Source organism: Harpia harpyja, chromosome 15, assembly GCF_026419915.1.
Source record: "Harpia harpyja isolate bHarHar1 chromosome 15, bHarHar1 primary haplotype, whole genome shotgun sequence".
In the NCBI taxonomy this organism is placed as follows: domain Eukaryota; kingdom Metazoa; phylum Chordata; class Aves; order Accipitriformes; family Accipitridae; genus Harpia; species Harpia harpyja.
In genome coordinates, this window is record NC_068954.1 from 27,337,197 (window position 1) to 27,350,200 (window position 13,004).

The 13,004-nt window shown below is 39.1% G+C and overlaps 1 protein-coding gene across 3 annotated transcripts in view; it reads left to right on the top strand.

Moving 5' to 3' along the window:
- Positions 1-9,211, top strand: part of GFRAL (GDNF family receptor alpha like) — a 29,139-nt gene extending 19,928 nt beyond the window's left edge. For all 3 annotated transcript variants that reach the window (XM_052809241.1, XM_052809242.1, XM_052809243.1), the window contains 3 exons: positions 1,583-1,681; positions 7,969-8,050; positions 9,027-9,211. In XM_052809241.1, the coding sequence (XP_052665201.1) occupies positions 1,583-1,681; positions 7,969-8,050; positions 9,027-9,114 (269 nt within the window). In that variant the 3' untranslated portion in view covers positions 9,115-9,211. The remainder of the gene's footprint in view (positions 1-1,582; positions 1,682-7,968; positions 8,051-9,026) is intronic.
- The last annotated feature ends 3,793 nt before the right edge of the window (positions 9,212-13,004 follow it).

Consider the following 13,004-nt stretch of genomic DNA (forward strand, 5'->3'; position numbering starts at 1 on the left):
CATTAATGAAATTATGCCCACAAAGAGGACACACCTTTGTGAAATAGTTGAGGTCTAGCAATTCGTTTGGAGAGTAAGCTTTGCCTTTTGGAAATTATTTCAAACTACTACCGATTTCTCATCAATTCTATATTGGTTTGGTGGGCTGTATTGGCTTTGTGTGGCAAGGTTTTGGTAGCGGGGGACGTTACAGGGGTGGCTTCTGTAAGAAGCTGCTGGAAGCTTCCCCTGTGCTCGAGAAAGCCCATACCAGCCGGCTCTAAGACGGACCCACCGCTGGCCAAGGCTGAGCCAATCAGCAATAGTGGTAACGCCTCTGTGATAACATTTTTAAGAAGGGGAAAAAATTTGGGACAGATGGAAATGGCAGCCAGAGAGAGGAGTGAGAATATGTGAGAGGAACAGCCCTGCAGACCCCCAGGTCAGTGAAGAAGGAGGGGGAGGAGATGCTCCAGGCGCCGGAGAAGAGATTCCCCTGCAGCCCGTGGGGAAGACCATGGTGAGGCAGGCTGTCCCCCTGCAGCCCAGGGAGGTCCACGGTGGAGCAGATATCCACCCGCAGCCCGGGGAGGACCCCACGCCGGAGCAGGTGCGTTCCCGAAGGAGGCTGTGACCCTGTGGGAACCCCGTGCTGGACCAGGCTCCTGGCAGGACCTGCGGATCTGTGGAGAGAGGAGCCCACGCTGGAGCAGGTTTTCTGGCAGGACTTGTGACCCCGTGGGGGACCCACGCTGGAGCAGTGTGCTCCTGAAGGACTGCACGGCGTGGAAAGGACCCACGCTGGAGTAGTTCGTGAAGAACTGCAGCCCGTGGGAAGGACCCACGTTGGAGAAGTTTGTGGAGGACTGTCTCCCATGGGAGGGACCCCACGCTGGAGCAGGGGAAGAGTGTGATGAGCCCTCCCCCTGAGGAGAATGAAGTGGCAGAAATAACGTGTGATGAACTGACCGTAAACCCCATTCCCCGTCCCCCTGTGCCGCTGGGGGGTTGGTAGAGAATCCGGGAGTGAAGTTGTGCCTGGGAAGAAGGGAGGGGTGGAGGGAAGGTGTTCTGAGATTTGGTTTTATTTCTCATTACCCTACTCTGGTTGATTTGTAATAAATTGAGTTAATTTTCCCCAAGTTAATTTTCTGTTTTGCCTGTGACGGTAATTGGTGAGTGATCTCTCCTGTCCTTATCTCGACCCACAAGCTCTTTGTTGTATTTTCTCTTCCCTGTCCAGGTGAGGAGGGGGAGTGATAGAATGGCTTTGGTGGGCACCTAGCATCCAGCCAGGGTCAACCCCCCACATGGGCCTATTTCTAAAATTGTTTCTGTGAAAAGAGAATTTAAGCTGTTTTGAGGCAGAGAGTATTTTTAAAGCACGCTTGTCCCCCATAAGACAAACTACAAGGGAGATATAACTGACATGTCAAAGGAAGGACTTTCGTTCACTTTGGTCGTTGTGTATCAGTAAACAATATTTTTAAATAGCTGCCTTTATAAATTCCATGATCCTTATCAAAACACCAAACAGTAATATTCACTTAAATTATTATTTTAAACTAATATTTTGAATGGATATTTTCTTTCCAATATTCAGGTCAAATTTCTATTAAGAAGAAAGGTTTTCATTGGGTAAATACAGGAATACCAGGAGAAAAGCTTTCCAGAGCACAGCTCCATTCTTCTTCATTTAATGGTGAGTTTGGGCAAATCGCTCCATGATTTTAATAGAAGTACTCTTGAGATTTCCCTTGTGTATGACCGGGAAGACTAAAGGTTCAGTCCCTTGGGTTCAGGCAAGTGAGACCTACCTGTTGCTCCCCCATTCAACATAATGTGGAAAAATATCTCTACCTGTTCGGCTTAGCTTATATAACCACAAAATAAAGATAATGAGACTGAACCAATTTCTTTGATAAGTGGTTTTGAAATAGATGTCTCACAATCACTATATTATAATTGGGTAAAATTAAGCTATTATGCCTGCCAGAGCCTGAGTCTCCATACAGTCATTAGAGAGTAGTAGTCATAATGTCTAATACAAATTATTAGCTTTGATGTCACACCTACTTCTCTCCTCTCTCTTGACTTTTTGTGCCATAGTAGTTACAACAACAAAATTAGGAAGCCAGAGTAAATGGTCTGAGAAGGGGCTTGTGTTACACTCCATCAGACTTTACCTTCTCAGGCAACAGAAGGGCATGCAATTGCTGATCATGATATCCCATGGGCTGAAGAGCTGCATCTGGTTTTATTTCCATGCATTTACAGAGGCAATTAAGTGACATAAAGTTAAAGGCTATTGAATTAATATACACATTTTCATATGGTTGAAATCATATTAATTTTTTATTTGCTTTCAAAGGACCTAATTACAGAGTGAGAACACTAAGAGCTTAATGCACAAATACCAGCTCTAAGGAGAATGACCAGGTCTACCTTGCACGGGGCAGATCACAATACTCCAGACATTACTACGAATTAGTTTCCAATAACTGTTCATACTGAACACATTTATCAGTGAAAAAATAATTCAAGCTCTGTATGCAGTACAAAATGAAGGGGTTTCTATCATCTCCATCCTTCAACTATTGCTGAAGTGGGCAACCTGGGAAGTATAAAAATAGATTCATGAGAATGGGTTTCCTGAGACCTGCATGTGAATAATCAAGCATTCAGCTGTAAATTTAGCATTAAAATTACTTACCTAAGAATCATGCATGTCATCTAAGTGCTCTATGTAGCCAGAGAAGAAAGTCAGGGACCCTCAGAGGAAGATTAATCACACCTTTTCAGACTGCCTTTGCTGTATCCTGGAAGCATTGGCTTCTCTTTGCCAGCTACAGGGGAAGACTGAATCTCTAGCTGGAACGAGACTCTAGTGGTTAAATAATGCAAGTTATAATGCAAGAAATCCTGCTGTAAGTGACAAAATGTAAAACGTGAGATATTTCACCCGTGTGACTAGTCCTAACTGCAGACCTTTCCCTCAGAGATTCAGATTAATGTTTGCAAAATGCAGCCTACACCCAGTGAATTCTGTTCCCACTGAAGTCTGAATACTTTCCAAAAACCTGTCCTTGAACTCTTAACAGAATTTTGGATAGCCTTAGAAAAATAAAAAGAATGCTGACCAGCCTAAGCCATACAATAAAATATTCCTTCTATTGGAGCTGTCATGTACACTAGCTGGGAACTCTAAGCTATAAATGTCTCATAGGAAGCCAGGTCAAGGAGAAGAATCTGATTCAGGATATCTACCTATGATAAAAAACATATTGCAAATTGTTTCATAAATCCCACTGCCAAAAATCTAACCCAGTATCCTAGATTCATGTGCTAGTAAATGTGCATTACTCAGGCTGCAAAGGGAGTTATCATCTTTACAAAATATATATCTTTACTGAAATCAAATCCCAAGAAGAATCCCAGGGTGCAGAGGCGAAATGGTTAAGTTGTCAAATATGGCCTTTTGTGTGTGTGAAGATACTTGAAGATATTTGCTTCTTGGCTATTTTCTACTTAGAAAGCAGGAGATACAATTTGCCAATGTCTTGTCCCTACATCAAAATGTCAGAAGAATCCTTTATTTAGCTTGTCACTGAAAGATACAAGGATGTCTTTCACCAAATCAAACTAATGACTGTCTGCAGATGAACATGCTCAGAAGAAACTTGGTATTTCTTCAACTGTTTCTTAATTTTATAATTAAAAAAACACTTACTGTTCAAAAAACAGTAAGATTTCTCCATTCTATTCTATTCAGGCATTGCAAATCATGCTGTTGGATAAGATTGGTTTCAATAAAAGGAGTCTGTCATAGTAAATAATAAATCTAAACATATATACATATATTCATATATATTTGCAAATAAATATAACCCTGTTCAGTTGGAAGAATATTATTCCAGGTTTTGGTGTGATAACAGGACTGTTTAAAAATCTTGAGTGGATTTACACTCATTCACATACCCAGGAGGGTACAGGCCAACCCAGTTGTCTGTAGGCTGATACAACCCTGTTAACAAGATGTGATGTGGGCAGAGTCCGAACCATATAAAAGTTAATGATACTTCTGCTGTAAGCTTAGATGGGGCCAGAATTTTATGTCATTTTGGAAACAGCATCAAAAAGAGAGAAATCAAAAAAGAATTCTCCAAACTTCAAAAATGTTGTTATTGCCTACCTCGTTATGCACTTTCAGCATGGTTTTGACTATATCTTATGCAAATTATCTACACAATTTTACAGATCCACATAATTTAAAAGATTGCTTCCCACACTTGAATTTGAAAAATGATTCATGTGAGAAGATAAGCATTTACTTGCATCAGCTTAGAGCTTTGGAGCTAAAGAATTTTTTGGCTGGAAGGGAAAGCTAGAAATACAGAACTCTTATCCTGTTCTTGTGAGATACAATAAAATTGGGCTTGACCCCAAACTGTTGAAATTAATCTAATTTCATCTTAAATTTTAGAGTTATCATATATTTCCTACTGAGGAGTTTTGCCGTGCTGAGAATCTAGATAAACAAGTAATTGGCAGAGTTTATCTACAATTACACTAGATGCTGTGGGAACTGAGATTAGTTCAGCTCCAGCAACTTTAATTTGTAAGGTATGAAACATTGGCAATCTGATTGTTTTATAAATGTAGAAAAAAGCCTGTGACAAGCTGTGGGTAGCCAAGAAACTTCTGAGCACCAGCTGGAATTAATCTGTCCGATGAATATTCACAGCCGTTTCACTATGTATACATAAGCAGGTAGATTTACACAAGAGTGTAATCCCACTAATTGTTCCAGCTGCTGAGCCCACAGCTATCCTCTACTGAACTTCATCACTGGAAATGTCCGTGTGTCTATATAGAAAGCTCCAGCTTAGTGCTTCAGTGGTACCTGCAGTCCCAGTCGTGTCCCTGAGGTTTGCAGCCCATCCTAGGAAGGGCAAGACATGCATCACGCAGCAGCGGTGGCCCTGCTATGGACCTGCCCCGAGGTGAGAAGGTCCACGAGCTTCTCATGACTACAGGCCACCTCCACAGGACACAACAGTCCTCCCAGTGCCTTGCGGCCCATCCCCTCGCAACGGAAATGACTGCTCTCCACTTGTGTCGCTTCACTCTCTGCAGGAGCGAGCTGGAAACATCCTGTATTTTAGCCACCTCCTATCACAAGTCTTTAGATGCTGCATGTGCCCTTCTTTCTCCATGGTATGGGCAGATATTTGTATCCCTTTCTCCATCTAGTCAGAGAAGCCAAAACAGGTTTGCTCTTCTGTACGTCGGTCAGTTGAAGAGAAGTACTGAAATAGAGACAGCTGTTTTTTAGAAGAGTAACGACATAGGCATGTTACGTACACTACATTTTTTATAATTTCTGCTAAGAACAGGAAATTATTCTGATCTACAGTGAACTGTGAATGAGCACACAGCACGAGAGCTGAGGTTGTTTACTGATCCATAACTACAAATGTGCCTAATTTCAGTCAGTGTTTTTATTGTTTGTTTAGGGCACTGTTTTTTAAGCCTTAACTCATTTTTATTTAGTTCATGTTCAGATGATCAGTATCATGTATACAGAGATCAAAATGGGATAACACAGCCTGTTATACAGGAATTTAAATGTGAATTCTGGTAGTTTTCATGGACAAGGTTTGGGATGAACAGAACCAAAATTTCATGTCTATATTTCTTAACTTCCCTAGCACTATTTCACTTTTCAAGAACTGATTTGATATAGATTAATAGTGAAAATTTATATAAAATATTCCTTTGGATTTTTAAAGAAGAGCAGAGTGCCTATCGAGAACACACACCCCAACAACATTTTTAAGGGAAGATGAATAAGCACATTCGAGTGGTTAAACCAGAAAGAATATATAAAATGAAGAATTAGCTCTTCAGCCACAAAATTGTGCCCTCTCCTAGCCTTACAAATTCCCTCACTTCTAAGAAGGCAGGAGAAAATATATGGCTTCTAGCATGATCTCATCATTAACATCTTTCTTGTGTTCCCCATAGAGCTGAAAAAATTATAATCAACATCTCTTTTACCAGCAATTAGTTCACCAAAACCATAGCATTTTATAATATTTTGACAAAAAAGATAGACCATTTTGATTTAATTTGATCATTTCAGAGTGTTTTGTTTTATCAAAATGAAACTTTTTTCCAACTTTTTAAAGAAAAATTTACATTTCGGTGAAATGATATTAGCCTGTTCTCAACCATCCATGACTGTTGCTCCTAATAATTTTCCTAGTGATGTACTTAAAAAAACATCCATTTGCCTTAAATATGTGTGAACCTCACTTTCCACTTCAAAAAACTAGGAAACTTTTGCCCCTACAACTGCCCCTGCAGTTTTAAAGTTTTTTAAAGTTTTAAAAAAATGACTGAGTGTACAATTAAGATTCAGAAACTGCAAAAAATGCCTAAAAATTATTCTTTTCCTAAAACTCATCATCTTCAAGAAATGTTGTAACTTGAGAGGAGGGCCAGCTGCTGATCCATTTTTTTAATATATGATATTAGCAGTCCTGCACTGAGGCTAAGACAGACCTCACCCCTCTTCCTTCAGAAATTCACCACATATTAAATATTTTTCAGTAGCTTGCTGCATTAAGTGGTATGTTCACTCTGTGCAACTTGTGATGGTTCAATCATTGCTTTCATTTTTCTTTTGTTGGAAAATTTGACTTTTGGATAGCTTTTTGAGAAAAAAGTGATAATAATAAAAACCAGGCAGGTGCAACCCCCTGCTCAGCTCTTGCCCACTGCTTGCCTCATTGTAGAATGTATATTCACTCTCTCTTACTGGAGCTGCTTCAGTACCCATATGACCTGTGTTTGTATTACAGTATACGCTACATTTGTTGCATATGTGTAGTGTATACAGAAATGTCTCATTTGGGGTCTGTGTGTTCATATGCACAAACATATGCACAATATATAATAACTGATAACTGATTCAGAGACAAGAATTTGGCCATCTCACAGACCAGGTAAGTGGCCTGGGTATGGGGATGGGACTCCATCTCTTCAGTAGTGGATATTTCACTGACTACGTAAGATGGAGCACCTTGGGAACAGTTAAGGCTATATTTTGCCACTCTGCATTTGAGTTTATTTGTATTTGAGTTTAATTGTATAAACACGACAGAATCAGTGCAACAGGAAAGTAACAGAAAGGTCTCATGTTTTCTGCTTGCGGTTCTGGATTTGAGTCCTTCTTTTGTCAAGTCATCTAACCTCTCCAATGCAGGTTCAGGGCTTATGTTACATTCTCAACTGATACTTTTCCTTCAGAATATTTGATCAAAACTGATGGATTCATTCCTCTGGGAAAAATGTTTCCCTTCATTTGGAAAACAAAAGTTGAAACAACTCCATTTTTCAAGACTTGTAATTTTTAGCACATAAGCTGCCTAAGTTATTTCTTGGTGAGAAGCCTAAAAGAAAGAGGAAACTCCATGGGCACAGGGCCCAGAAGCAGTGTTAGATCCCATTTTACATTCATTTGATTCTAGATCAAGTATTGCTGCACACTGCAATTATGGCAATATGTGAAAAAGGAAAAGAGGTCTAGCAAGCATGTAAGAACCAAGTCTCCTCTGATACACAGATTAAAATTAACACCTTAAAATCAGTGGGGAAAATACTCCAAAACACAAATCAGAGTAACAAGCTGTTGCAGTTCCCCTGGAGTGGAAGAGTAAAAGGTAGTGCTACACATATGCAGTGCTATTGGAGCTGGTATTTACTAAAAGGAGTCTGAAAATGATTTTGCACCAACTGGTGAAGGTAGAGTTATTCCTACCATTGGCATACCATCTAGGTCTTTTTCCTTCTTTTAATTACTGATGTTGGAATTGATTGCTGATTGAGCTTGCATACGTATGCATTCCAATTCAGATCTCAAATCTGATTCTTATTACTGAAGAAGTAAATGTTTCAGGTCTGCTTTCTGTTTTTTACTTATAGGTGAAACAGTCTACATTATTGCCTATTCCTCCTGCATTGTTCTCATCCTAGGAATAGTCCTGTTGACTCTCCTAAAGATCAGGTAATTTTATAGGGATATTAATCATCGGTTCTAGGAAATTGGAAAAGCAGAAAATAAAATGTTTTGGCTTAGTTAAGAGGTTGGTACTGCGATTGTCTTTACAAATAGTCCAGCATGGCCCAGTGATGGAAAGAACTGACATTGCGGGTGTCAGCAAGAAAGAGTGAAATACGATGCGTATCTACAATGCCCTCCATTCATGCAGAGATCCCAGGCTTCAGGAGGTTTCATTTCCTGTCCCATGGCAGGAGAAGGTGAAATCTGAATTCAAAAATTCTGTGAGGCTACCTTCCTAGCCCTATAGCAGGCAGAGGTAATGCAGAAAGGAAATGAGAATATTCAGCATTATAACATATTTAGAAACCAAACCGTGAATGCTGCTATTGTAGTTAATATTCTTGCCAAATGCCATTTTTGCTGATAGGATTCTGTAAACATTTCCCCACACACAGTATGAGAAACTGCCCATACACCAATGCTTGGTAAGAAAACAGAAATGTGCATTCACTTAGTCAAATGAACATGGCCTTTTCTTAAATGATACATTTTCTTGGACCAAATTAAATGGCCAGATTTCAAGAATTACACTGTCAGATGATAGGTAACAGAACATGATGTAGCAGGAGCTATATATAGTGGGAGGGATATTGGGTCAAATTTCATTATTAAATTCAGAGGCAGATCAAAGAGTAATCATGCAGAAAAATGCAAAAGGCAAGTCAAGGATATATGGGAACAGAGGCTTTCTCTTTAGGTTTGCAGTTACAGGAATATCAGCATATAAATAAAACTCGGATTTAAAGAATAGAGGGGATGGAAGAAAGAACAGTACATGAATAATAGTGAAGGGAATTATTTTATACCACAGTGTTTATCATAAAAAAGGGGAATTTTGCCACTGATTTCAATTAAGCCAAAGTTCAAACCAAAATCTGTATAGTTTATTGCTAAATACCTGCACATTCTTTGTTTTCAGAGCCTGCAGAACAAAACATCAGTCAAGAAGTCCCTCGCCAGACCATTCTTCTGAAACATTTATGGTCCATTATAAAAGTCACAGATGAACTACTCTGCTGCTTATGCTTTTTTAAGGCTATTCTTGAAAGCCAGCCTGTTGTACATATGCGATAATAAAATATATATTAGAAAACCTACTATAAATTATGGAATTTTGTAGTTGAGCACACAAAAGATTTTTATATTTATTAACACATATTAAACCTTTCACAAGCTAAAAAAAAAACCCCAGAACTGTACTCTTTCTCATTTGTGTAGAGTCACAGATCTGTCCTGAGCTGCACATTTCCTATACCTTTAGATGCAAATGACAATGGTATAAATGCTGTATCAGCATGAATCTGCCTAGCAGCGGCAATCTTTAAAACCCACCCTTCTGATCTGAACTCATCTGGTGGAAAGGAAAAAAAATCCACTCAGAAACATGTTAGAGAGCTCTTAAAAAGTACATCTGTGGCAGTTTTGTACACTAGGTTCCCAGGTACCAAGTAGCTGGTGTGGTACTTGTAAGGCAGCAGTCACAGGTAGGCTGGGATACTTCCTGTGGGATAGGAAGAGATCAGGATTACAAGCCCTTTCAGAACGAAGAGGAATTAAACTCTGACTACCTGGGCTAATGCTTTGACCCCACTATGTTGTTGCTGAAACTGTTTTTTCTTTCTCCTCCAATACACTTCAAAGAGAAATGAGTGAGCCCTGACAATTTGAATACAGTAATTTCAGAAAGCATTTTGTGGTCTGAATGCCCAGTGGAGAGACTTGCTTGGGGCTGATGTGCCTACTTCTCGAGAGAGAAGTTACATTCTTCTCATTATCTGTTTCCTATTCATTGTCTCTAGGCAATACCCAAAGTGCCTAATTCCCCCCGTGCACTGTAGTGGGAGTCATGGTCCCTAACACACCACTCTGGATCCCCCTTTCTGGCTATGAGTTCTGGATTTCTCCCTGTAGCTGAGTTGCTTTGCTAGATTTAAGCTTCTATTTACTAGCAATTAGTTGCCTTTGTTATATCTTTGTAACGATCTGGTTCTGGTCAGCTCAGGGTAATGGACTGGCATTTCTTATACAACTGTAACCATGAGTACCATATGTATTGTCTTGTTATGATAGCATCTGATGACTTAATTTTATTTGGAATTTGATTAATTTGTATTTTGTCTGAATTCCCACTAAATGTAACTCACACAACAAACAGTATTAGGAATGAAATACTGGTTCCACTGAATTCAGCTCGTTTTGACCATGACTGATTCAGATCTAGGGCTAGAAATTTATGATGTGATCAGAAGAAAAGGAATCTCTACTCTTCAGTGTGACTTTTGCTTCTGGCTTTGGTAGCTTGTGAAATGATTTAGAGTGAGAGCAAAATCTTAAGTGTGCAGTTATACTGGGGAGAGTTTTAGAAATTTTTAACAATAATTACAACATCAATTTTCTTTTTCTTTGGGATCTGCATAAAACCAAAAATTCCTTCTTGTTTTGCAATCAAATGCTATCTCATTACTAAATTAGCCTTTAGACAAAAATACAACAGAAAAGTGCAAAGTTGGTTAGTTTGTTAATCAAAACAATCTCCTTTACCGGTCCAGCAATTTGCAGCATTTACTTTACCTCCCACCAAGTAGGTACTTTGAAAGTAGTGTATTAATATTCTTCATCTTAAAACTGTGAAGAGGAAAAAGTTCAAACTGAAAGTACTGTTGAGAATATGTTCTCATCAGTGCTGGATAAAAACATTTCTTTATATAGGAAATATACATACGAAGTGAACCCTGTGTTGGTTTTCAGTCTGACTTCAAAAAAAAATGATGCAATGCTGAACCCTCTGTGTCACAAAATTTGAAGAGATCCATTTACATTCAGATTTAACTAATCCTCAGTCATAAAAACATCTCCTGTAACTTTCTGTCTTATAAACTTTTTGTTTTCTAACTATCATTTAGATACTAGGAACTCTACTCATGTATGTGCTTAGACACACACACACAAGTATGTAAAATGTATTTGAAACTGAGGGTAAGTATGTGACTTACTCTGAAAGACAGCAAGATATTTAGTGGCTATTGTGTTGCTTCTGTAATTTTACAGGCTCTCTTCATTAGAGCTGACTTTAGTGCTTGATGGAAAACTACATTTCCTCCATTATATATGTAAAATGTAGTCTTTTGATTTCTATTTCCTAGTGACACTGTATTCTGTCAATGGTATCTAGGAGTCAATTATTAAATAAATTAATTTCTGCTGGGATGATCTGTATTCAAGTGATCATGATTAGACTCTTAACTGCTTCATGAACAGTTTTGTGAAGGAAGAAGTAGTACCTTTGTTAGAGCTTCATCATTAAAATCTTTCCTCCTGAAGTGAGACATCTGCACCTATTTCCCAGCTGAGGAAAATTAAGTCTCATTGATGATTTGGGATTCCCAGGACACAGGTAATTTTGGGTAAGGATGTGGCATTCATCCCCCTTCCATTGGAGCTAGGACATTGCAAAGTGAAGAAATGAAGACTGATTGGGCTAGAGGGAGAAAGCATAAATTTTAGCCTTACAGCACTCTCATTTGAAAGGGGGAATACTGTGTTCCAGTTTTTTCTTTCAAGTTTGTTTACACAGTTCATCTAAAGATTGTTTCAAATTAAATGAGTAAAGAGTTTTTGAGACAAGTATGAAGAACTAGCTGTTCCTTATGCCGTATTGAAGCTACAAGGCTGTAAAGTCCAAGACTCCTCTTCTCCTGTCTTGCCACAGTAAGTCTTGAATTCTTCAAAAGGAAGATTTTCCTCAGCTGTCTCACCCATTTGTGAGGTGAGAGAATGGGCTGCTTGGAGAGATCGGCATGGACTCAGCCTTTTCAGGCTGTTGTGGGAATCGCATCCTGGTACTCTGAGCTAGATGTCAAATCAAGCTAGTAACTCAGAAGATGGATGGAAGCAGCACCAACACCATCCCCAAGATGGTGCCTTAAAAGAGTGAACACCATTCAGTTCTTTCAAAAAAATTACTGTGGGTGTCTTCCACAAGGGAAAATACTAACTGTTGGATTCAAGCTGGTGAAGATAACTAACTGCAGCTCATGTTGAGGCACTTTGCACTTCAATGGTAGAATGGGGTAGGGAATTTTACTGTTGACTTTTCCAGGAAGGTTCCCTGATCAACATGCTGATGTTTCAGACCACATGCTGAAGTCATTCAGTCTCCCATGAAGTGTGTAGGCAGTCTTAGACATCACTTAGAGGGCACAGAGTTCTACTCTGCAATGGAACATATGAAGTTAGATAATGCCTCATTGAATTTTTTGACTCCTACCCCCAGTCCTGACTGTAGCTTTTAATGTTTAGTTAATGGAGGGAAGAAATGTTTCCCTAGTAACTTAGAAGAGATTTGTCAGCTATAAAAGCACTCAGGAACAACTGATAAAAAGGTAATCCTAAGAAAATGCACTCCAAATGGATTACAAGGTAACAAAGTCAACACAGGCATACATGTCAGAGCGACAGCTTGTATTTGCTAATGCCGTATGTGTGAGCTGGTTAGTCAGAGCTGCTGAAACTGGCATAATACATGAGCATATCAGTTTCAGTAAACACTGAGATAGATTTTATTTCAGCTTTAACAAGACATTGCAAAATCACAAATGCATAAAACCAAGAGGGTACATGACAATTCCTTAACAAACATATCATCTCATTGACATTGGTTTCAAAGGGCCAAGTTGACTTTGGCCATAGTCCTTCTGCCTGCTGTGTTATTGCAGCAAAACAGATCAACACTGCATTAGAGCAGGACCATAGAGAAAAATAATCTTCAAAAATATAACAAAAGAAAAGTATCGATCAGCAAGTCAAGAACTGGAAAGCAAGCGTCTTTCATTCACTTCTCCAGAATGATTCTTCTGTTTAGTCAGTTCTCTAGACATTTCACAATCAATAAAGAGAA